Source organism: Rattus rattus, chromosome 2 (assembly GCF_011064425.1).
Source record: "Rattus rattus isolate New Zealand chromosome 2, Rrattus_CSIRO_v1, whole genome shotgun sequence".
Classification (NCBI taxonomy): domain Eukaryota; kingdom Metazoa; phylum Chordata; class Mammalia; order Rodentia; family Muridae; genus Rattus; species Rattus rattus.
Genome location: NC_046155.1, coordinates 165,234,734 through 165,259,785, shown reverse-complemented (window position 1 = coordinate 165,259,785; position 25,052 = coordinate 165,234,734). Strand labels below are relative to the sequence as shown.

Here is a 25,052-nt window from a genome sequence, read left to right as displayed (position 1 = left end):
GGGTGTGTGGTAGCCCGGTTGGAAACAATGGTAGTCTGTGTCTATTGTGCAATGGAGACACACTGGGTGCTTTCCAGGCGTGATCTCACCGAATCCTCCAACCACCCAGTTAGGTAAAAGTTCTGTCATTATCCCCAGGTTCTAAGGACTCTTGTGGAGGGAGGTTTGTGCTACTGGAAAACAGTGGCCAGTCAGTGGAGGGAAAGAAACAGCCTCGGAGCTTCGCGCCTTCTCCCGTTTAGCTGGAGGGTGAGGCAGCCAACTGGGAGGGAGGACTGGACAGTGGAAGGGTTTCTCAGGGAAAGTAGAGAGAGGAAGGAGGCTCGGGCGGAGAGTCTCTGATGGGTGGGAGAGCGACTCGGAAGGCTTCAGACCCACGAATGGTCAGACACAGGGATGACAAAAGCAGCCAGCCAGCATGTGCCAACTGCAGTGACTGCCCAAAGCCGCCTTGCATCCATCTGTCACACAACGAAGCACAAAAGCCTGTGTTACTCCTGTGGGGTGCCTGAGAATTCCTCAGGGTGAGGGCGCACTGGGGACTTTTCACCAGAAGCAATAGGTCTGCTTCTGAGCACTACTCAACTCCACACAGGGTGCCACCTCACACGTCCCACTGTCTTCCTGCTATCCCCAAGTCCCAGCCACAGCAGCAACAGACTCCAGGGGAAGCTGCCTGTAGGATGGCCTTCTGTAGTGTCAGTCACAGGAGGTAAAGACCACAGTCTGTTTCCAGTTCCTCAGCTCCACCCACTGGACTGCGGGGACCTTAGACCATGAAAAGCCTAGGCTGTACCTTAGTTACAGAGAGCTGGGCCATCAGGAAACACTCCCTTAAGGACAAAACAACAGCTTGGTGAGCAGAGAAGCCTACATTTGCACAATAGAGGCAATAACTCAGATTTCCCCTCTGATTTTGTAAAGATGGCATAAATCTTTAATCTCAGTACCCTGAAGACAGAGGCAGGCAGATCGCTGTGAGTTTGAGGCCATCTGGTCTACAGAGTGAGTTTCCAGCCAGCCAGGGAGACCCTGTCTTAATTCTTGTTTTTTAGAGCACTATCATTTATAACATCTGAAAGATTTTGAAAACGCTTCAGTCAAGAAGACAAAAAAGATCTCACAGCAGTGGTGACGTCACCCCTCAGATCCCCTCATTTATCGTCTTCAACTTGCTTGAGCACACACATCTAGCCCCAGAGCAACCTTCAAAAACCCAAAATGAAAACATGTACTTATTTCTTTATTTTGCACGCGCATATGTGTGTGGATATGTGCACACCCCAGGACGTGAGCGGAGGTCAGAGGACAGCTTACCGGTGTCTGCGCTCTCATCCTACCGTGTGGGTCTCAGGATCAAAGTCAGGTCATCAGGCTAGGTTGCGATCTCCTGTAGGTAGCAAGCTATCCTGCTCCTTGTTGCTATTATTATTTTTATTAACTTGGTTTTTTGAGACAGGGTTTCTCTGTGTAGTCCTGCCTGTCCTGAAGCTCACTCTGTAGACCAGGCTGGCCTCGAACTCACAGAGTGCCTGCCTCTGCCTCCCGAGTGCCGGGATTAAGGGCGTGTGCCACCATACCCAGCTCAGGTGCTTCTTTTCCTCCTCCTTCTCCTTCCCTCCCTCATTCTTCTTCTTCTAATAGGCTTGCCCCTTTTAGACCACATTGTCTTAAACCCGTCATCCCTATCCCAGTGCTCAGGAGGCAGGGACAGGATGCCCCAGGCAAGCCCAAGGCCATTGGTGCCATGTAGTCCAACCTCGGGTCAACATAAATCACGGTAACAACAGAAACTCCACCTCTACATCCTGGTTGCTGGAATTGCAGGCATGTGCCACCAGCTGGAGATTTCTTTAAGTCCATTTCAAAATACACAGCAGATATCTGTGGGATGCACTTTGGTAAGCAGAAACATGCCAGACACTTGATGGCCAGCTCTGTGATGAACTCATGGTGATGGATGCCGTCCGGGAGGCGTCCTGCAGCACCTGCTTTTCAAAGGCAGCATGCAAGTCTTCTTTTACCAAGCAAAAGCTTACAGTGGTTATTTCCAAAATTATATTTACTTAATTTATGTAGCTATGCATTTATGCATTTGTGTGTGTGTGTGTGTGTGTGTGTGTGTGTGTGTGTGTGTGCGTGCGCTGCCATGATCTGGATATGGAGGGTAAAAGAAGACAATTTGGCCAGAGATGGTTCCCTCTGCCACTTGGGGGCCTGGGATTGAACTCAAGCTTGGCAGTTATCCCCTTATTCACACTGAGCCATCTTGACAGTCTCTCCTTTCCTCCCCCCTCCCTCCCTCCCTCCCCTCCCTCCCTCCCTCCCCTCCCTCCTCTCTCTCTCTCTCTTCATGTTGACTTTCCCTCACCTGTTTGCTTACAGAGTAGCCCCTGACCAAGGGTGCCTCCCCCGAGCTCCTCTTGCTGGGAGAGAGCTCGATTTGCTGCCCTCTGCTGGAATGTCCACAGCTGCCTTGACCACGCCCCCCAGTTGCCATCCTCTCTCCTGACGCGCTGATCTTGTCTTTCAAGGGGCCTGTGGCACAATTTGTAACTATACCACCAATGTTACTTGTATGACACTCGCCACCCCCCTCGGAGATTCAGTGGTGAGGTCAAGGCCAGACCCAAATGTCTGACATGTGAGCTAACTAGCCGGGGCCAGGCCATGGAATGAGAGTAAGGGAGAAACACTCCTGGGAAGGGTGGATCCAGGCCAGGGAGCAACAGAGGAAGGGCCGGTTTCTACATATGCCTAAGAACAGGGTGAGGAATTTAGGTGGGACCTCCCTGCTCACTGCCACCTTTTATGGATCCTTCCTTGGTCTGTGCTAAGCGCTTTATGGACATGATTCACTATGTCCTCACAAGCACCAGGAGGCAGGTATCGTGGTTAGCCCCACAGATGATGGAGAAGAGGGAGAGAGTTGCCTAAGGCCACCCAGCTAGCATCTGTCCTTTCCTGCTAGTCATGGCTACCTGATAGGCATTTTGCCTTCCTGTAACCTGCAGCAAGCGGGGTAGGTTGGGGTGGTGGTATGTGCTTTAGAATAGGCTCTCTTTATACATAAGTTTCTGATTTGGCCTTTGAAGGACAGATGCGTGGTGTGTGAGACTGTGTGTGTGTGACTGTGTGTGTGACTTGTGACTGTGTATGACTGTGTGACTGTGTGTGACTGTGTGACTGTGTGACTGTGTGTGATTGTGTGTGACTGTGTGTGACTGTGTGTGACTGTGTGTGTGTGTGACTGTGTGTGTGTGACTCTGTGTGTGTGTGTGTGACTGTGTGTGACTGTGTGTGACTGTGTGACTGTGTGTGACTGTGTGACTGTGTGTGTGTGTGTGTGTGTGTGTGTGTGTGTGTGTGTGTGTGTGTACCACACAAGTATGAGCCAGGGTGTGGTGGCACCTGTCTGGCACCATGACTGTAGGGATTATAGAGCTAAGGAAGAAGAAAAATTATGAGTTTGAGGCTAGCCTGTTTTACATAGTTCCAGGCCAGCCTGGACTACATTATAATACCATGTCTTAGAACACAAAACTAGGACTGGTGAGGTGGCCCAGCAGGTAAAGACTATTGTTGCCAAATCCAATGACCTAAAATCAATCCCCAGGACCCACATGGTGGAAGGAGAAAAACAACTCCCTCGAAGTGTCCTCTGAGCTCCTCCTGTGTACACACACACACACACACACACACACACACACACACACACACACAAAATGCTTTAACATAAATAAATAAATAACAAAAATTAAAAAATCACCAAGAACAATAACAATTACCAAGAAAACGTCGCCTCAGCTCTCCGAGTTCTGCTGCTTCAGGATGCCCTCTCTGGGGCCCCTGGTGCACCATTTAAAGCCCTTCCCGTGTTTGCTGAAGCTGAGCCTCACACCTGCCTGGCTTCACTGAGGGGAAGCGAGGACCACAGTTCCATGAGCGAATACTGAAGTTTCCGGGAGAGGAACAGGATGTGGCGGTTCCAGGCTAAGACCAGGATACTAGGGGACCTTGACCCAAGGCTATCTTCCTGCTCCGTTCTCCCAGCCTCCCCTTCCCCCTGAGGTCTCCCCTCTGGTCTCTGTGCATTCCCCACCCCAGAGGGCTCCCTGACGCCGCCCAGCAAGTAGATGTGACAAAACCAAAGTCGCACCACAATCTCCTAATTCCTAGGCTTCCTCTGCTTTCTAAGTTAGCACCTCCCATTTCCTGCCTGCTCCAGCCACTTCGGAGTAAGCAGGCTCCTGTCCTGGGGCCTTTGAGTGCTGCCCCTCTGTGTGAAGACTCTGCCCGGTGATGGTGTGATTTCTTCCTGGAGATGTCTGCCTGCCAGTTGGTCTAAAGGAGCTCCTCCCCGATTACCTCCATACACCGGCTTAATCTTCTCTATTGCCGCTCCCCAGTTGTACTTTCCTTTACAGTTCTGACCACCGCTTGATGGTTTCAAGTAATAAAGAGAAGAGAGAGAGTCCACTGAGACTGACTGTGATTTGCGGGAGCAGAGGGGAGAGGGGGAGAGATGGTGGGACTAAGGGAAAGCGTGTGTGAGCAAGAAAGAGAGGGCAAAAGAGAGGACAAAGAGAAAGCTCATAGCCAAAATAGAGGGGCTATAGGGAGCATGAGTAGCTGGGGGAGGGGAGCTCCTGAGCTGGAGAAAGTTTGGGGTAGGGGAGGGGGAGAAGAACTAGGTACTTGTGATATGGAGGGAGCCTGGCAACCAGCGTGTGCCTTGGTGTGCTAATAGGCACCACAGACAGCCTTTTGTCCCTTCTTCCAGAGATAAGGAAATGGCTCCTTTGATAGAGGGGAACCGACCTCACAAGTTCCTGCGGAGTGCTGGCCTTTTGTCTAATCCCCGAATTTGGGGAAATGGAGTTTCCCTTGGTCCTGAAATATACAATGTATTTTGATTGTTGCCACCCCTTACTCCCTTCATCTCCATACAAGCCCTACAGCTCATTCCCTCGTTTTTTTGGTTACTGTTACTATTAATATTCCCTTGAATTCAGCAGTGCCAACCCTGTACAAGCAGTTAAGATGGAGTCATCTGGGGCTTGGGGATTTAGCTCAGTGGTAGAGCGCTTGCCTAGTGCGCAAGGCCCTGGGTTGGTCCCCAGCTCCGGAAAAAGAAAAAAAAAAAAAAATGGAGTCATCTGTTGAGGAGTGGACAACTTGCCAGCCCTCCCCTGAAGCTGGGGTTAAAGGTGATTTTGAGCCACTTCAAGCGGGTGCTGGGAACTGAACTGAGGTCTGGAAGAGCAGTAAGCTCTGAGTCATCTGTCTAACTAACTTTCCTTTACAACTTTACAACCGCAAAAACAAAAACAAAGACCACACACACACACACTCACTCCAGGAACTGCAGCCAGCTACAAAAAATTATTGTTTCTGTGTTTTTCTGGTAATAATTTCCTAGGAGAGATGATCCTTGTTTCTTATTTTATGAGTGATATAAAGTATTTTGTTTACTTTTTATGTCATCATCATCATCACCACCATCACCACCATCATCACCATCATCATCACCACCATCATCACCATCATCATCATCACCATCACCATCATCATCACCACCACCATCACCATCATCATCACCATCATCACCATCATCACCACCACCACCACCACCACCACCACCACCATCATCATCATCATCATCATCATCATCATCATCTCCTCTGAGTATCTCTCTGTGCGTGTGCACCATGGTGCATGTGTGGAAGTCAGAGGACGACTTTCCATCCTCCATGTGAGGTCAGATGATCAAATTCAGATGGTGAGCCTTGGCCGCAAGTGCCTTTACCTGCTGAGCCAGCTTGCCAGCTTCTAAAATATTCTCCTGTAACATTCTTTGCTGTTATTGTTTGCGTGTGATTGGGTCTTGCTATGTAGCCTAGGCTGGTCCCGGACTAGTGATTCTCCTGACTCAACTTTCTAAGTGCTGGGATGTGCTGCCACCATGTTGAGTTCTTAGAATAATCTCATAGTCAGCTGGCATGTAGGACATTGACATCGATGGGTCAGGGCAGGCTACAGGATCAGGAAGCAAAGCCTGGTTAGGTTACCCACAAAAGAGCTTTGAAGTCAGTGAGCACTGAGCTCCTCTTCCACCTAACCCGTGAGTGGGATCAGTGAGCTCAGGGACTAGAGGCTCTGGCATTCATCCTGGGGACTCAGACTTCCTCCTACACCCCACCTCTTCCCACATCACTCCAGAGCAAAACCAAAATTAGATCCATGTCGACAAGCATGGGTTGGTGTGACACTCAAAAATGACAGACAAGGCTTGGGAGCTTGGCCGCTGCCAGGCAGGTCTGGGCTTGGCTCTTGGTTCAGCTACAGGCGGTCCGTGTTCTCTGAGCCACAGTGTCTGCATCTCTAAACAGGGGTAATAAAGAGTCTTCTTTTAGGGTTAGATGATACTGTGTGGAAGTTAGAAACCTGGGCATAGAGAAAGCCTTTGACAAACTGGTACTGTCATGACAAAATGATGATGATGATGATGATGATGATGATGATATTATTATTATTACTACTACTATGGGAACAGCAGGGAGGTAGGAATGGGAGACAGTCAGGAATGGTGTTTATATACTGAGAAGTGTTAAATGTTACAAGTTGGGGTGCGGGTGTTGGGGTGGGGAGAGACTGACTGAGAGACATTGAGAAAGGCAGATGGAAACTGGCCCCTCCTAACTAGGTGATGAAGCCCAGTGTTACAAGCTGGTTCCAAGTGGGAGGGCCTGGGGCTCCTGGGAACAGAAAAGCAGTCACACTTGTCGAACAGGGACAAGATATGGGGAGGATGCCTGGGTTCCCCATTGGAACTGTGACCCGTGGTGGGGGCCATGAGTACTGTTGTGTGTGGGGGGGATGATCTTGTGCCCCCTCTGTCCTCACCAGGGCTGCCCTGGCCCATGGGGAAGGCTGCGGGCAGTGAACAAGCAGCAGCACAGTGGCTGTGAGCTCTTACAGGCACACATGCCCCTCCATGCAGGTAAACAGGATGGGTGTCTGGGTCAGCTTCTCCCTCCCCTGGTTTTCACGCCTACTCTTCCCCTGGGGGTGGCTGGCCCGCCCAATTCCCCTGCTCCGCCAGGGCTCCTGAACTCTCAATGACAGCTGCCTGAACCCTTCCTTGCCACTAACAGAGGTATGCCACTCTGTTCACACCGGGGTCCCCAGAACCTCAGAACTTAACTACAGCCCCAGAATTCCCTATGTCTGACTGCACTGGGGACGTGTGGGAAGACAGGCACCTGCAGGCAGAGGCATGCCAGGAGAGAGATGGGAACTGGAAATGGTCACCTCTCTCCAGTCTTTGCACCCCTGAGCATGCTGGCTTACCCAAGATGGCTCCTCTACCCTGTGGCTTTGCTCTCTTTTTTACCCTTGGGGTCTCACTTGTTTGTGAGCCTTGTTTGCTACGTACCCCCACCCTGCCGCCTCCAGAAGACAGCAACACCTATCTCCTCAGATGCTCCTGTCCCCACCCTGCGCCCCAAATTCCTGGGGTTAGGCAACTGGAACACCTTTGCATCTGTCTCATCTTATTCTTTCCCCTCCCTCCCTGACGGCCCGCTCGCTCCCTCGCTAGCTCGCTCGCTCGAGAGCGCTCTCTGTTTCAACACAGGCTCTCACTCACAATTAAGCTTCATTACCCTATCTATGGATAGGCCCTGAGTCACTGGAGGAGGGACCTTAGGCGGCCCAGCCCTGTTACCTTTTCCCAACCTACAGTATAAGGGGTAGTGGCAAGAAGGAAGACTCTGGAAAGCAGGGGAGTCTGGGAAGAGAAGGCTGTGGGTCTGGGGAAGGGAGAATAGGAAGCAAGGAGGGAAAGGCAGGTCTCAGCCCAGAGGAAGAGAAGGGAACAAGTGGACTGGGCTGCAGAGATTCTCAGGGGAGAGAGGGAGCTGGGCAGAGATGATGCCACAAGGGTCTCTGGCCTGTCTCCTGCTGGCCCTATGTCTGGGCAGCGGGGCAGCTAATCCGCTGCACAGCGGAGGGGAGGGCACAGGGGCAAATGCTGCCCACGGAATGGGAGATGCCATTAGCCATGGAATTGGAGAAGCTGTGGGCCAAGGGGCTAAAGAAGCAGCCAGCTCTGGAATCCAGGATGCCCTGGGTCAGGGGCACAGCGAAGGTGGCTACGCACTGATGGGGGGCAGAGGCGATGCTTTCGACCACCAGCTTGGGGAAGCAGCGCGATCTCTGGAGAACGCTGGGAATGAGATTGGCAGACGGGCCGAGGATGTCATTCGCAGAGGGGTAGACGCTGCCCACAACTCTGGGTCCTGGGTGAGTGGCTGGGAAGCTGGGTGTGCAGATAGGGGATGGGGGTGGCTGGGTCAGGAACCTTGAGAGATGGATCAAAGGGTGAAGAGGTGGTTCCTTGGTGGCTGTCTGGGGGCAGTCTCTTTGTCATGACTCTTCCCTCTCCTGCATGCCCCCACCCCCAATCCTTCTCCCCCTGATGGCTGATTCCTTCCCTCTTGTGATTGTCAGAGATAGTCACACTATGGATGGTTGTATCTTTGCAGGGGACATCTGGAGGTCATGGCGTGTATGGCTCTCAAGGTGGTTTTGGAGGCCAGGGCAATCCTGGTGTTGAAGGGACACCCTGGGCCTCAGGAGGCAACTATGGAACTAACTCTCTGGGTGGCTCTGTGGGTCAGGGTGGCAGTGGCAGGCCCCTCAACTATGAAACCAATGCCCAGGTAAAGTCACCACCCAGACCCATCCCACAACCCTGTTCTCTCCACCCCTCCTTATCTCTGGATCCTAAACTCAGTTTCCCCCTCTCTGCAGGGGGCTGTGGCTCAGCCTGGCTATGGAGCAGTGAGAGGCAACAACCAGAATTCAGGGGTAAGAGAAAAGTGTGTCTGGGTGCATGTGACAGAATGGGAGGGTGAGGAGGAAAGGGTGTGTGTGTGGAGGTCACAAACCAGGGAAGAGGGAGGGAACTGGAAAAGGGAAAGAAAGCCAAGTCACAGGCAGCAAGAGAGGTCTGGCCCGTGGAGGTGGAGGTCGTTTTGACATCTCTGGCCTCATGGGGTCCCCTTCTATCCACAGTGTACCAACCCCCCACCTTCTGACTCCCACGAAAGCTCCAGCGACTCTGGGGTAAGAGGAGGGCAGCCCGCGGCTCCGCTCGGGGAAGGTGGGACGCACTGCTTTCAGGGGTGGGTGTGGGTGAGGCTATGCAGAGCCCTGTAAGGGGACAAAGAAGACAATTGTGGGGGCTCTGTCCTTAGATTTCTCTGTTCTTCTGGCCGTTAGGGAAGCAGCAATGGCGGCAGTCATGGTGGCCAAGGCAACCAAGGCAGCAATGGTCAGGGCAACAGCGGCGGTAACAGCGGCCAAGGCAGCAGTGGCAACAGTGGCAACAACGAGGGCAGTGGTGGCCACAGTGGTAACAGCGGCGGCAACAGCGGTTCTGGGTCCCGGGTAAGTTTCTTCTTCAGGATGGGATCACAGTCCTGGTGGTGAGGACACAGGCTCTGGGGGTTCCCTTAAAGCTGTCACGGCCCTAGAGTGGATGGCTTCAGTGACAGTGGCCATCCGGGATTTCTTCAGCCCCCATTCCCCACTTTCCCTGCCCTAACTAGGGGGCTCCTTACGCAGTTACGCAGGGGCACTGACTTCCTCCTACACTGCCTACTCCCTTCCTGTGCACGCCGCCATGGAAAGCTCTGGCTCAGGTCTAACCTTTACTGCTTGCTGAGCAGAGCAGAGCTGAGGGTGAGGGGTGGGAAGAAGACAGATGGGCATAGGATGATATTGTAATTTCCAGCACTGGGAAAGCTGAGGCAGGAGGATTGCTGTGAATTTGAGGGCAGCCAGGGCTACATAGCTGTCTTTTAAAAAAAAGAAGAAAAGCAAAGAAGAAAATCTCCACTTGTTTGGGATGCTTCCAGGAGAACAGGGGAGGGTTAAGGATAGCTGCAGTGTAGACAACATTAGTAACTCACTGCGCATGTGTGGCCCCCATGTGATGAGTGGGAGCCCCAGGACGCGCACCTTAGAGAGGAGCTCTGAGAGAGAGTGTTCAAACTCAGAGGCCACACGAGTTCCCTTAGGGCTCTGAGAATTGTGCCAGCCAAAGGAGGAGGCTGGCGCTGGTGCCCAGTGGTGGAGAGTGCTTTTCTGGGATGTACTAAGTCCGTGTTCCAGCCGCAGTTCCACGTAAGCCCGGAGTGGTGACACACTCCTGTAACTCTAGCTCCTGTGTGTGGAGGCAGGACCAGGAGTTAAGGTCATCCATGACTACATAATGAGTTCAAGGTTATCCTGAGCTGTGTGAGAACCACCACCACCACAACAACAACACAACAACAACAACAACACAAACCCGAATAAATAAAGCCAATCGCAAGTGGCTTTGTGTAAAGAGTCTGAGACCACCCTCTCTCCCAATTCAGGAAACGTCTAATTTTGATGATGGCTATTCAGTTTCCAGGGTAAGAGCTCTATCCTCCCCACCCCACCCCCATCTTTTTTTTTTTTTGGAAGCGATGGATCATAAGAAAGGGTCGGGGCGGAACAAACCCAGTCTGCTCCCCAGTGGCAACCTCTTTAATTTTTATGTGGTATATACGTGTATGTAGGTCATGAGGCAGGTGCCCATGGAGGCCAAACTGGTTGGATCCCGTAGAGCTGGAGATTACAAAGTTTTGCGTCTCCCAACACGAATCCTGGCAACTGAACTCAGGTCCTCTCGAAGAGCATGTGCTCTTAATCTCTGGGCCATCTCTTCAGCCCCGGTGGCAACTTGTTATAGGGGTGTGTGTGTGTGTGTGTGTGTGTGTGTGAGAGAGAGAGAGAGAGAGAGAGAGAGAGAGAGAGAGAGAGAGAGAGGATGTATTAGTTAACAGCTCATACTCTCCAAGTCATGTATTTCCAAACCCTGAGCCAGCCCGGCCTTCTATTGCTGAAGTTAATTGTGTCTCGCAACCAGTTGGCCAAAGACGGGGAGAGGAGGGAGGCTGCAGACGCGGCTGGGAGCTCCTGGGTCCCTGTGCATACGCTTCAGAGACATCATGAGTTCTTTTTTCTTGCAGGGAACTAGCTCATCCTCCGGCAGCAGAGGTGGTAGTGGTGGTGGTGGTGGAAACAGACCCGAGGTGAGTGGGCACTGGAGATGCTGGAAGAGCAGTCAGGAGAGGGGCTTGGCTGCACATGGTAGCATTGCTATCTCCGACGCTATCATAGTGGGGCTGGGACTGCAGAGCATCAGAGACTGAGAAGAAAAATCTTTACCCTACAGTGTAACAACCCAGGGAACGACGTGCGCATGGCCGGAGGATCTGGGAGTCAGGTGAGAGACTGACAAACTCACGTGCACAGTGGCAGCCTTTTATCACTGTGCTGTGGCCCCAGGAGCCCACTCTGCCCAGCCTCATTACTGATGTTCACCTCCATGCAACCTGGGAGGGAAACCAAACCTGACTACGAAGGTACCCAACAGAGACCCCTAAAATCTCAAGTCTCCGAAGTCACAGTGGACAGTAGGATAGCATTCCTTCATTTCTGATGTGCGCGCGCGCGCGTGCGTGCGTGTGTGTGTGTGTGTGTGTGTGTGTGTGTGTGGCGGGGGGGGGGCAGATGCTACCAGAGATTGAACCCTGGGCCTTGGTCATGCTAGGCAGCCACTCTACCACTGAGCCACGCCCCCAGCCCCTCACTGGGGGATTCTAGGCAGGGGCTCTACCACTGAGCCACGCCCCAGCCCCTCATTGGAGGATTCTAGGCAGCCACTCTACCACTGAGCCACGCCCCCAGCCCCTCCCTGGGGGATTCTAGGCAGGGGCTCTACCCCTGAGCCATGTCCCCAGCCCCTCCCTGGGGGATTCTAGGCACAGGCTCTGCCACTGAGGAGCCTGCCCCCTGCTCTACTCCAGCTTCTTAGTGCTGGATTTTAGGCAAGTGCTCTACCATGGAACTAAAATCTTCTCTCTCTCTCTCTCTCTCTCTCTCTCTCTCTCTCTCTCTCTCTCTCTCTCTCTCAAAACAAGTTCTCAATAACAGGATCAGTCTAAGCTGCTTTCAAACCCATAGAAATCCTATTGCCTCGGCCTTAAAAGTGCTGAGATTACAGGCATAAATCACTGAGCCCAGTTTCTTTTAAGTTTTTATCTTGAGATAAGGGCTCACCAAGTACCTCAGGCTGGCCTTGAACTCCTTACGTAGCCCAAACAGCCCTTTAACTTTAATGGCAAACTCTTGGGCATTGTGCTTTGCTGTGTATCCAGATGAGGCTGTGGGGAATCCGTGTGTAAACTAGTCCCACTTTATTTTATTTATTTTTGAGATAAGCTCTAGCTCAGGCTAACCTCACATTTTCGATGCTCCTGCCTCAGCCTGGTGATTGCCAGAGTTACAGGTGTGTACCACTCTGCCCACTGTCAGTATTTTACCAGTCTATTTTAAATGTTCCATCCCTGGCCAGTGACCGGGACCTATTGAACTCTAAGAGCACTCATGCACACACACCTTCCCAGTTATTCTGGAAATCTGGGCACTAGGGTCAGTACCCGCAGTGACGCTGGTTGAGTAAGTGTGACACCCGGGTCCACACCTAGAGGTCTTGTGCAAAATGCAGGTTAAGCCAGCAGATCTGGGGTGGGGCTGGAATTCTGAGTTTCTCATCCCTTCCCTGGAGATGCTGAGGCTGCTGGGTTGGGCCCTGGTGGCAGCAGGGGTCACTGGGAAGGGAGCAAGGTAAGACTGGGAAAAAAATAGGGTGTGCTGAGGGGGGGCTGAGTAGAGGCAGCTCTCTGAAGAACTTGTATATTAGGATGCTAAGTTTATGGGTCCCCAGGTGTTAGGAACAACTCTTTTTACCTTGTTAACCCTTGTCCCTTTTTATTTATTTATTTTTAAATCAGCTTTAAGAGCCCAGAGAGCATGCTAGGCTTTATGTCACAGGCCTTTAACCCCAGCACTTGGGAGGCAGAGGCAGGTGGATCTCAATGAGTTTGAGGTCAGCCTAGTCTACAAATGTATTCTAAGACAGCCAGGGCTACACAGAGAACCCTTGTATCAAACAAAACAAAACAAAACAAAACGAGAAAACTGCCAAGAACAACACCATTTTTCTTCTTTTTCTTCTGCCATTTCTCTTTTTTTCACCTTTTCCTCTCTTTTTGGTACCTCAGCAGGGAGCAGGGAAGTCCTAGAGGTCCCAGGGGAGGAGCTACTTGGCTGGCAGATTCACCACTAATCTTCAGTAGCAACAGTAACAGGACAGGCATCCCCACATCCTGGCCAGGGCTACAGCTAGCTCTGGGAGTGAGAAAAGACAATGGAGCTGCTGATCTCTAACCCAGGAGGTGGCTAAGCAGCATCTCACTGGCTGCCACTCCCTTCTGCCCAGTGCAGAGAGCAGCCCAGCTGGAGTTTCTAGTCTGTGTCAGTTGAGCCCGGCAGCCTGGCCAGGGGAAGACTCAATGACTTAGTGGCCATGGTGCTTCTTGCAGTGTTCTGGAGAAGAGAATCTTAACTGACGGTGTTAAGTTAGCAGTCAGTGGGCCCACATGGGACAGGTGGAGAGAAGCGCCGGCAGACTTCTATACCCATGCACCCCTCTGTCCTGCTCTCCCCCTCACTGACTTCTGCTGTTTCCCTAGGAAAGTAAAGAAAGCAGCCATCTCCTTGGAGGCTCCCATGACTACCAGGTGAGCAAGGGACAGCCAGGGCAGCTTAGCAGAAGGGACCGTGGAGAGTGGGAGAGAATGCCAAGAGACAAAGATACTTATCTCTCCTTGTAAGCTGCTCTTAAACTGCCCAGTGACCACCAGAAAACCAAAGTCATGACTGGGATCTACCCCCACCCCCGGGCATTGTCTCCCTTCCTGCTTCCATTTGGGATCAGAGTCATATTGATGGCAAGTGGGAGATTAGACAGAAGTAACAGAAGGTCAAAGAGATCTAGAACTGGAGATGACACCTGGTGTTGCAGTTACTGGGGAGAATGAGGCAGGAGGATCACAAGTTCAAGGACTGCCTGGTCCATAGAATGTGTTCAAGACCAGTCTGGGCAACTCAGAGAAATCTTACCTTAAAAAGTAAAGAAGAGGGGCTGGGGATTTAGCTCAGTGGTAGAGCGCTTACCTAGGAAGCGCAAGGCCCTGGGTTCGGTCCCCAGCTCCGAAAAAAAGAACCAAAAAAAAATAAAATAAAATAAAGAAGAACTGGAACATGGCTTAGAAGTAGAGCAGTTGCTTAGAATCCCCCAGTGAGGGGGCTGGGGGTGTGGCTCAGCGGTAGAGCCCCTGCCTAGAATCCCCCAGTGAGGGGCTGGGGGCGTGGCCCAGTGGTAGAGCCCCTGCCTAGAATCCCCCAGTGAGGGGCTGGGGGTGTGGCTCAGCGGTAGAGCCCCTGCCTAGAATCCCCCAGTGAGGGGCGGGGGGTGTGGCTCAGGGTAGAGCCCCTGGCCCCCAGTGAGGGGCAGTGGTAGAGCCCCTGCCTAGAATCCCCCAGTGAGGAGCTGGGGAAGTGGCTCAGTGGTAGAGCCCCTGCCTAGAATCCCCCAGTGAGGGGAGAGCCTCTGTTCAACATATGTGAGGATCTAGATTCAATTCCCCCAAAGAGAACAAGGGAATATGCATACATGTATGTTTATGTACATATGTACATTTAAATGTGCTTAATAGGTAAGTATGGAGAAGTGGAAAGTTGCTGAACTTTGGGCATAAAAATGGGGGTTAAAGGTCGGGTCTGCCACTTATCTATGTATTTTCAGTCAAGTCCATTGGCCCTTTGTATCTGGGAACTCTGACTTCTTTCCCGCTTCCTGAACCACTTGTACACTTTTCTGTATCATCAAAGCAAGGCCCAGGGTCCAGTCAGGCAGACAGAGCCTGATACTTCCTGCTGACCACTTCTGTTAAAACACAATCATCTCAAATAAGTCCTGTGACAAGATAAGGTGTGATGCTGGGCACACAGTAGGGCCCCACATTATCCAGTATCATCCCCACTGGCCACTGTGTGGGCGGGCAGAAGAAAGCAGGAGATGTAAAGGTGGCGGTCAGGCATGGTGACCGGTCACTGTTAATCCCTGTAAATCTGGGAGGAGGCTGACACAGGAGGATCACTGCAAGTATGAGGCCAGATGGTGAGCACGCATCTTGAGAGTCTAAGTCAGCCATGTGGTTGAAGTCATTTCCCTCTTTGAGGTGGGAATTCGGGTGAGAAAAGGTTATGGAGAGGAGAGATGTGGAGGTGGTTGGGCCGGGGACAGGCTGACAGGACTTGTCTGACAGTGGATGTGAACCTTGAACATGTCTCTTCCTTTCCTCTACCCAGGGGCACAGGTCCGGGGCACGGGTCCAGTGGTGGCACTGTACAAAGAGATGCTGTCAGTGGACTCAACACCATGGTGAGTAGGTGTCTGGGACTGGGGTGTCAGACATACTTTATCAGTTTCCTCCCTGACACCCACATCCCCCACCTCTGCCTCTTGCTCACAAAGTGGACTTGTAACCCCCTGCCCTTCTCGTCCTTTCCTTAGAACTCTGATGCGTCTTCCTTGCCTTTCACCTTGGACAATTTCTGGGAGGTGAGTTCTGGAAGCTTACTCTGCTCCCTTTGGAGAAGCGACCTCACATCCTCAGTCCTCCGCATCCCCAGAGAAAGCCATAGCCTCGGCCTTTAAATTTATTTTTATTTCATGCATGTCAATGCTTTGCTGGAATGTATGTATGCACACTGTGTGCGCACCCGATGCCAGCGGAGGCCAGGAGAGGGCGTCAGATCTCCTGGAACTGGAGTTACAGATATTGTGAACCACCGTGTGGGTGCGTGGAATAGAATTCAGGTCCTCTGGAACAGCGTCCAGTATTCTTATCCACTTAGTGACCTCTCCAGCCCTGCCCTTCACCCTTTCCGGCCCAAAAAAGAGAACAAAACAAAAACCGAACATTTTTTTTTTCATGATGTGACTTAAACATATCTTTTCGTTTTCTCTGCAGAATTTTAAATCCAAGATGGGTTTCATTAACTGGGATGCCATAAACAAGGTAAGGGCCAGAAGGCCATGCACTGCTGATTCGAGAGCTGAGGACCAGAGAGAGGAGAGCTAGACATCTACGTACTGAGGCAGGGGTAGAGTGTGACAGCTGCCAAAAAGGTGTTAGGCAAATGCTCAAACAAAATGAGGCCACACGTGGGGAGCCAATGGAGACCTGGAAAGAGAGGGTAAATTCAGAAATTCTTGGAAGCTGGGAATGAGCAGACAGGATGGATGTTGTTAATATTTCGACATAAGGAAACAGGGGAACTCTCAACTTCAGTCGAGTCTCTCCTCAGACCTGCAAGCGTGCAGGCTTTTCATTCTGGCAATTTGGAGAGAAAAGGCAGAAGGGTTAGCAAATTCATGGTCATCCTGGACTACAAAGTGAATTTATAGCCTGTTTTGGCGATTTAAAGAGATGATATCTCAAAATTAAAACCTACCAGTGAATGCCCAAGTTGAAACTCTAGGTAGAGCCCCCGCCTAGAATCACCCAGTGAGGGGCTGGGGGCATGGCTCAGTGGTAGAGCCTCTGCCTAGAATCCCCAGTGAGGGGCTGGGGGTGTGGCTCAGTGGTAGGGCCCCTGCCTAGAATCCTCCAGTGAGGGGCTGGGGGCGTGGCTCAGTGGTAGACCACTTTGTCAGGCTCTCTTGTGGCTGGACATTCAATCTCAAGCACTGAAAAAATTAATTTTTTAAACCAAAGATAGGGCTGGAAAATGGCTCTTGTTTAAGATATGTGCTGATCTTGCAGAGGAAAGAGTCAGATTCCAGCACCAACATCAGGCAGCTCACAACTGCCTGTAACCCCAATGCCAGGGGATCTAATGCCTTCTTCTGGAACCTACCAACACACAGAGAAAGAGACTAATATAGATAGGAACACACACACACACACACACACACACACACACACACACACACACACACACACACACACACATGCCCCGAGTGCATGAGCGCACATTAGGTAAAAATAAACTCCAACTTTGCTTTAAAAAAAAAAGTCCAAACAGGCACCTCTGTACTCCATGGTCATGGTTTCTGCCTGGAGAGTTTGGGCTTTTCTTTTCCCTTTATCCTCTCAATTCCCTCCAAGCTATTACAATGTCAAACCATTCTGGCCAGGGGCATCCACAGTGAAAGGGAAGGGTGGGGCAGAGAAGGAGAAAGGATTTCACTGCCCCAGCTGTGAGGACTATACATGAGCAGGGACACTCCCAAGACCTGTCACCCTGCTGTGACCTGGTGACAGCAGCTCCCTGTCCCTTTTCCTTGTCTCTCTGGGTTTGGCAATCTTCATATGACCGTGTAGGGTGACTCTTCACTCAGTGAATTCTCTAGGATCATGCCTGCTCAGCCTGCCTAATCCCTTTTGTATAGAGCTGGGGATTGAACCCAGAGCTTCACCAGGCTACATAAGCAGCTCTACCTGTAAGCCATGACTCCAACCTCTCTCTGGGTGATTCTAGGCAGGGGCTCTACCTCTGAGCCATGCCCCCAGTCCCTCACTGGGGATTCTGGGCAGGGGCTCTACCACTGAGCCACGCCCCCAGCCCCTCACTGACCTCTGAGCCACACCCCCAGCTCCTCACTGGGGATTCTAGGCAGGGGCTCCACCACTGAGCCACGCCCCCAGCCCCTCACTGGGGGATTCTGGGCAGGTGAGTACTACTGTGCTATTTCCCTAACATTCTTTTTCACTTTTTATTTTGAGACACGGATTCACTAAGTTGTCAAGGCAGTCCTTGAACTCAATATATCCTCCTGCCTCTCAGTCCCCTGAGTAGCTGGATTGACAGGCCTGAGACACTTGACAGGCTCAGGAAACTTGGGCATTGTTAAGACAGTACATACCCAAGCAATGGGGTGGCCTTCTCAAGAGTCACCAAGACACCTTTAAAAACAAATGTGAATTACTCGCCAAAGTTTAAAAATTGGCACTTAATTTAGGTGCCTGGCTTATCTCGAAATACTTGGCCAGTCTGGGACCCCCTTTCCATGGGACAGAGTGGCTTAACTTTGTGCTGTGGGTTCTTGTTCTCCAGTGGCTACTCTGACCCTGTCCATCAAGGACTCCAGCCACCTGACTGGAATTTTAATCCCTGTCCTAAGGTAGCCTTCCCAAGACTTGGGCTCTTCATAGGAAAGTAGGCAGTGGTGAGCCGGGGGGAGAATCTCCAGACCTCAGGGAGGCCTGTTTGACCTCCGAGGGCTGAGGCACGGAATGAGGGAGGGGGTTTCCCCGCAGCAGTGCGTTTCTGGTTTAAATGGACAAAATAGTTTTCTTTAAGGACTTCGTTATTTAACTTTGAGACAGAACCTTCCAATATAACTCAGGTTAGCCTTGAACTTACTAGGTAGGCCAGAGTTACCTCAAACCTGAGCCTTTCCTGCCTCAGCCTTCCTTTTTTTTTTTTTTTTTTTTTTTTTTTTTTTTTAGAAACCAGCTTCTGGTGGTGTGAGCAGCCTTGCTAAAGTCCTGGGAGTCGGGGGTGGGAGTGGGGGGTGGGTGAAATACGACTGGGGACTCCAGAGGAGGCCAGGTTACAGGCTTGTCCTATACAAGGGGCCACAATATGACCAAGCATGTTTGCCCAGCTTGGAATGCTAGGTAGGTAGGATTCGTAGGAACCGGCCTTCAGCAGGTCAGTCCCGGAGAAAGGAGTAGATAGTGCTGGGCAGGACAGGGCGCCTAGCTCTAGTCTTTCCCAGAGTAAGTGGGATGAGGAAGGTGAACACTTTAGCCAATGGGAGGAGTGAGGGGAGGGGCTCCAGCCCAAGTTGGAACATCCGGCTTGTGTGGGGGAAAAGAGTATCTTAAAAGACCCATGCAGATGTTGAGAGCAGGGTTCCCTGCTAGCCCACCCTTGACCTCTGCTCCAGAGATACCCACTCCTCTAGCTTCCTCTTAGAGCCCATTTCTCTGCTCAGGACAGGGGGAGCTCTCACAAACCACGACCTCCAGATGAGGAGTCCCACCATTCCCTCACCCCTGACTCTCATCCTTCTCCCTGGAAATAAACGGCAGCTGCCGCACACTGCTGGTCCCCACTCCTTTCTTCACCTCCACTGTCGTCCTGGGACGGGGTGGGGAGATGTGTTGGTGACTGGTAGCCCTGGGTCCTAAGTAGTCCTGGGTCCTGAGGGGTTTGTGACAGTTGTTCTGTGTCAGGGAGAAGGATTAGGAGAACGTAGAACGTAGAGCTGGGCGTGGGCCCACACACTGCACAGACATCTAGCCAGTCTTTGTTTCCAGGTTCCGGTGTCCCTGGGGGTTCCCAGCATCACTTTCACACATTAGTTACAAGGTATCTCTGAAGGCCGGAAGCAGGCAGGAGGAGGAGTCCGGGCTTTAGGTAAGCAGTGGTAGGATACCTGATAACCCGTTGCCTGTCTTTTGTTCACAGGGTCGCGGCCCGGCTCCGAGCACTCGTGCCTTACTCTACTTCCGCAGACTGTGGGAGGTAGGAGAACTCCCACTTTCCAAAGACCTGGGGATCATGGCCATCATGTCCCCCTTGCTCCAATGTCTCCCTCAAAGACATGCAGCCCACCTACCACAAGGGAGGTAGTTTATGTTCTATTTCTGGAGCACTGCAGATTGAACAGAGAACACATGCTAAGCTGTTATTCCACGTTTTTGAAACAGGATTTCACTAGGCATCCCTAGCCGATTTTGAACTTGCTAGCTAGCTCAGGCTGGCCTTGACTTGTCTATGTAACAGGCTAGCTTGGACCCCACAGTCCTCTTGCCTTGACCTGAGTGCCGGGATCCTGGGTGTGTACGGCCATGCCCGATGACTCTCTTCATCTCTGAGATAGGTCACCTCATTATGTTTTATCCCCAACAGCATCTCAAACTCAAGCGCCCTCAATTTCCCAAATGCTTTTATTCACCCAACCCCAAGCCGCACCTGGCCCTACAGCCTCCTGGCATCGCGCCCAGTGTGTTATCATCCTTTACGGGGTTCTCACCACGGGCGCTCTCTCACCTCTCCCTTTCCTTCCAGAATTTCAAACGCAACACTCCGTTCTTCAACTGGAAGCAGATTGAGGTAAGGAGGTTGGGTAGAACTTTTGGGATAAGGCATCTCGGCTCTAGGGACTCGGGGTCCGTTGGCAGCCCTTGACAGAGGGCTTGCTGATTTTCTTCCGGACCCTAATGACAGAGGACATCTTACCTTCCCTCTCACTTTGGTTTGTGCAACCCTGAGTTGGGTGGAGTAGGAATGAGAGAGAGAGAGAGAGAGAGAGAGGGAAGCTATGAGTCATGGAAGGAAGGAGGACTGGAGTGGGAGGGGTCTCCCCGGGATAAAACTCCCAGGGCAGGAGGCTGAGGCACTCACTGAACAAGAGCAGAACCATGAAGCCAGTCGCTGTCTCTGCTCTGCTGCTTGTCCTGCTGGGTGTGGTCTGGCGTGGAGACAGCCACAGCTGGGTGGGTACCGAGGGAAAGTGGGGGCAGGGGGGACTACAAGATGGAAGGACTTGGGGTCAGCTCTCAAGTGATGGCAAGGGGCTATGGGGGGAGGAGAGCCGAGGGGAATCAAGAAGTTATGTCAAGTTCAGGCAGGTCCAGGGGCCTGAACACCTGGGTCTTGCGTACAATGAGCAGGTCCACCGGATCACGTAGAAAGCCACACCTCAGTGTTGTGTTGCTAGTGATCTTTGGGAACCAGGACTGAGGCGAGGTTGTCTGAGTTCCTTATGCACATATGTAGGACCAGAGTGACTACAGTATATATATATATTTTTTTCAAGAAAAATTAGAAATTCTATTTTAAACCATTTGCAACTTTTTTTTTTTTTAAAAGAAAGAAGATCAAATGAAAAGGGTCTAGAGGCCTTTGAGTGGTTAGTTTATGATCTCAGTGACAGAGGTGGTGGTAGGGCTAAGACTCAATGTCAGGGGACTGGAGATGTGGCTCTGTAGTACAAGCCCCTGCTTAGAATCTCCCAGTGAGGGGCTGGGGGCGTGGCTCAGTGGTAGAGCCCCTGCCTAGAGTAGGTTTGAACCTATGACCTCTGTCAGATATGGAGGAGCTGTAGGGTGTGCACTGCAGACTTCTTTAACTGTTCCATGCCTGCCTTTCCTTTTCTGGGAACCACCCTAATCCTAATCACCGAGCTCCAACTCCCTCATGAAGGATAGCACCTGTACAGCAGGAGTAAGAGGCCTACAGGGAGGGGGGCTGGTGTAGGCCCATGGCTGACTGGGGCTAAGGGACCTGTGTGGACTCATCTCTGTTATTCCAACACCATCAACACTCAGAGTTTCCAACCCTGCAGCCTGTGTGGAGGTGGTGCTGTTGCCCAACTGGACCTTCCACCGTTGCTCCCCAGCCCTGAGTGTAGAAACCTGTGTCCTTTATCTATCTGGGCCATTGGCGTCCTCCAGTCCTCCTGGACTGAGTTGGGACCATTATAGTTGGGAGGGCAGGGCCCCGGGAGGCGGCTGAGCTGGGGCAGTGCAATGTGTGGGCTTGGGAAGTCTGGTAAGACCTGGAGGACTGTGTCGACGCTGACCATGGCTTCTGACTCCTTTTGTAGGGCTCAGATCTGTCATCTCTGCAGAAGAGGGCAGGTGGTGCTGACCAGGTGAGTATCTTTGTCCACGGGCTCCCCTGGAAAGGGCCAGCGTCTCTCACGACCCTAGTCTCACAGCTAGCTAATCTGACATTCTCTCCCTTTTCTCCCACTGACAGTTTTCTCAGCCGGAAGCAGCAAGACAAGATCTGTCAGCTGAGTCAGCCAAGGCAAGATCTTGTCCCCTGACCCCTGTCTAAATGACACCTTTTATTCTCTTGGTCTCTGTCCTTACCTCCCATGTGACACTGGAGGAACCAGGATGAATAGCAGAGGGGGAGGAGGAAGGATCTGGGCTCAAGTTGACTCTGTGGGGTAACATGGAGGGGACAAAGCTTGGCTTCTAAGAAAGCCAGCTGTCTGGGCACAGAAGTGGAGCCCTTATTAGCTGATGAAATGACATTTCCCCTTCTCTACACCCCATGTCCCTTTGTGCCCACAGAACTACTACAACAACGCCCAGGTGAATCCTACTTACAACTGGCAATATTATACCAAGACCACCCCCAAGGTGAGTTTTGAGAAAACCCTGTTTCCTCGGGGTGGGGGTAGGGGATGTCTCTGCTTGGAGCATGGATGGGTTTTTTCCTTCCTTCATCTCATTGCTGTAAGGAGGACTCCAGTGGGTAGGATGCAGGTGCGGGAGAGAAACCTGGGCCACACAGGCGGCTTGCCCGGGGCGATGCTCTTGCTTGCTCTTCGTGGGGCATCAGCTCTTGGAGGAGAGTATCCCAGCACATCCTAGAAGCCCAGCTTGGGACTGTTGGTTGATGGGGAATTGAAGGCCTCATGCCCCCAAGGAATTAGAAAAGGGAAGAAAAAAGACTTGAGAGGTTTGTTTTGTGTAACTGCAGATAGGGCAGTCTTAGGGGCGCGAGGTGGCTCAGAGGGTGAAGGGGCTTGCTGCTAAGCCTCGCAGCCTGAGATTGATCCCCTGGACAATCCCACATGGTGGAAGGAGAGAACCCACTCCTCTACATTGTCCTGTGAGCTCCACTTGTACCCTGAGGCCCAAGTACATACGCATACAAAATAAAAAGAGGAAAAGGTAACCTTAGGAGTTAGGGGTGTGGCTTCAAGGTAGAGCGCCTGTCTCACAGAGGAAAGCCCCGGGCTCTGTTCCTAGCATTGCAAACCGATCAGCCAGCCAACCAGCCAGCCAGCCAAGAAATAAATAAGGCGATATTATAATACCAGAGAGTGAACATGTTAGACACCAGTGTGGCTGACACGGAAAAGCCAAGCCAGGGACCTCCTTCCATTTCTTAGAACCCTCTTCTGAGATAAGAGAAACCGCAGCCAGGCCACTCATAGCCTACCATCCTAGCTACTTAGGGTGGGGTGGGGATGGTGGCTGAGGCAGGGGGATGATCATAAGTTCACAGACTGCCTGGGCTGTGCTGCACATCCAGCCTGGGCGACTTACTGTCTCAGAGTATAAAGTCGAAGGATGCAGCTCAGTGGTAAGATAACTTCCTACTGTGTATGAGCTCTGCTCTACCTCGTGGCACCTCGAGAGCAAAGACAAAAACAAACAAATGAGGAGCTATCGATGAGGAAGAGGAGGAGCAGAGGGAGTAAACGCTGCCATAGGCTTCGCCTGGCTTCTGCGTGTAGCTGACCTCCATCCATCCTTCAGGCCGGAGAGGTCTCCTCTCCCACTCCTCTGTGTGTGTTGGGGGGCCATATTCAGTGTCACCCTGGTTAAAATGTATGCTCTGGAGGGACAGATCACGGACTGAACATCCGAAGCCAGCACAAAGGACTGGGCTGATGATGCTGGCTTATCATGGGGGACCTCAGGGAGCCTGAGGCCAAGGGGTGGCCTAGAAAGGGCTGCCACGGCTTTCTGTGACCTCCTTTGATCTTCTCTTCCCAGGCGGGAGTCACACCTTCATCCTCGGTGAGTACCGAGTACGAGTACACGGGTGATTGAGAGGTTGCAGCTTGAAGCGGAAGGGACCTGAGGCTGTTGAGGGTGATGGGAGGGTGATGGTAACAGTGTGGTGCCCACTCAGCCATTCGCCCTTGTCCTGCAGGCTGCCCGGGCACAACCTGGCCTGCTGAAGTGGCTGAAGTTTTGGTAGGTAAGTGTCAGAGTGGGCCAAGCGAGGCTGAGGGCCTGAGGCGGAAGGAGCCACCTCTGGGAGATGAGTATTTCCGTGCACCTCAGTGAGCAGCACAGGAAGGCTGGCGTCCTTGGGGTGCACACTGAAGAGTGATTAGGAAGAGCACCCACTTAGTGGGGTGTGGAGAAAACTCCTTAGAAAAAGGCCTAGGAGGCTGGCGGTCATGGTGACAGAGGCAGGTGCATCTCTGAGTTCGAGGCCAACCTGGTCTACAGAGGGAGTTCTAGATCAGCGAGGGCTACACAGAGAAACTCTATCTTGAAAAAACAAAACAAAACCCCAAACAAACCAAAAAACAAACACCCTCCCCCAAAACAAAACAAAAAAAAAAAAACAAAACAAAAACCCCCAAATGAACAAAGAAAATGTCCCAGGATACATGGGACTGTCTGTGAGTGAATGGGTGAAGGGCTGAACAGAGATGGAACTTCAAAGATGAAGGTTCAGAACCAAGGAGAAGGCTGGCCAGTGGCACTGACAAGAGGGGAAGGTTCAGGGGCATGGTGAAGTAAGACCCCAGGAAAGCAGTCTGTTTTTCTTGTTGATATTTTGTTTTATATTTTTGTAGCAGGCTTGTGTGTGTGTGTGTGTGTGTGTGTGTGTGTGTGTGTGTGTGTGTAGCTCCAGGTGGCCTCGAACTCCCAATCCTCTTCCATCAGCCTCCTGGGGGCTGGTGGAACAGGCACTTACTGTCATGTCTGGCCCGGATCAGTGAGCCCACAGCATCTGTTTTATGTAGGAGAAAAAAGTGAGGGGTCGCAGGCTGATGGGGGAGGACTCTAAGGAGCAGGGATCTACATGAAAGGGTTTGTTCCCCATCAGCATAAGAGTGGTTGTGAAAGAGCCAACTCTTCAGTTGGGTTCTATTACTTTTTCTCCTGCTTTTCTTTTTCTTCTAGAACATTCCATCTGGTCACAGCCGACTCCTCCTGAAAGAAGGCAGGTCTTCAGGGAGCTTGACTGTCCTTACCCACAGTCCTCTCTGATGCGGCCGACCTACCTGGGCATTCCATGCCTGTCATCTCACCTGGGGACCTGGTTTATCTGTCCTCATCCTCCCTGTTTGACTGTGGTGTCTTCGAGACTAATCAGCTTTGTTGGATAAACAGCCAGATCTTCACCTCTTCTTCCATTCGTGAGCGGAAGTCCCCAGAAGGACGCAGCAGGAAATTCCTACTCTCAAGTTTCTCTGTGGAAATAAAACATGATTCTTTGTTTCCCCGAGACTCTTTTGACTCATTATTCAATACGACCTGGCTGACCTGGGTGCTGGGGGCTGGGAGTCTTTCTCCTAAGTGAGATGAGAGGTG

The 25,052-nt window shown here is 51.8% G+C and overlaps 1 protein-coding gene across 4 annotated transcripts; it reads left to right on the top strand.

Moving 5' to 3' along the window:
- The first annotated feature begins 7,785 nt into the window (after nt 1–7,785).
- On the top strand, nt 7,786–23,741 carry Dmkn (dermokine). 4 transcript variants are annotated; one of them, XM_032896159.1, is made up of 19 exons: nt 7,786–8,307; nt 8,550–8,726; nt 8,818–8,874; nt 9,082–9,132; nt 9,289–9,456; nt 10,431–10,469; nt 11,070–11,132; nt 11,276–11,326; nt 13,638–13,689; nt 15,327–15,391; nt 15,524–15,571; nt 15,984–16,031; nt 19,435–19,491; nt 20,038–20,082; nt 21,578–21,625; nt 21,733–21,783; nt 22,056–22,124; nt 23,493–23,516; nt 23,653–23,741. In XM_032896159.1, exons 1-19 carry the CDS (start codon nt 7,933–7,935, stop codon nt 23,698–23,700), a joined length of 1,536 nt encoding a protein of 511 aa, XP_032752050.1. In that variant the 5' UTR covers nt 7,786–7,932; the 3' UTR covers nt 23,701–23,741. The 4 variants fall into 4 exon arrangements, with proteins under 4 accessions (XP_032752050.1, XP_032752049.1, XP_032752052.1 ...); XM_032896158.1 differs by lacking the exon at nt 10,431–10,469; XM_032896161.1 differs by lacking the exon at nt 13,638–13,689 and having other exon boundaries at nt 11,276–11,321.
- The last annotated feature ends 1,311 nt before the right edge of the window (nt 23,742–25,052 follow it).

What these genes read in the sequence shown, in the direction of transcription:
- Dmkn (XM_032896159.1), top strand. Translation starts at nt 7,933, where the DNA reads ATGATGCCACAAGGGTCTCTGGCCTGTCTCCTGCTGGCCCTATGTCTG. An exon ending in GTGGTGGAAACAGACCCGAG is followed by an intron (nt 11,133 to 11,275) that starts GTGAGTGGGCAC and finishes TTTACCCTACAG; the next exon opens with TGTAACAACCCAGGGAACGA. An exon ending in GGGCAGGTGGTGCTGACCAG is followed by an intron (nt 21,626 to 21,732) that starts GTGAGTATCTTT and finishes TCCCACTGACAG; the next exon opens with TTTTCTCAGCCGGAAGCAGC.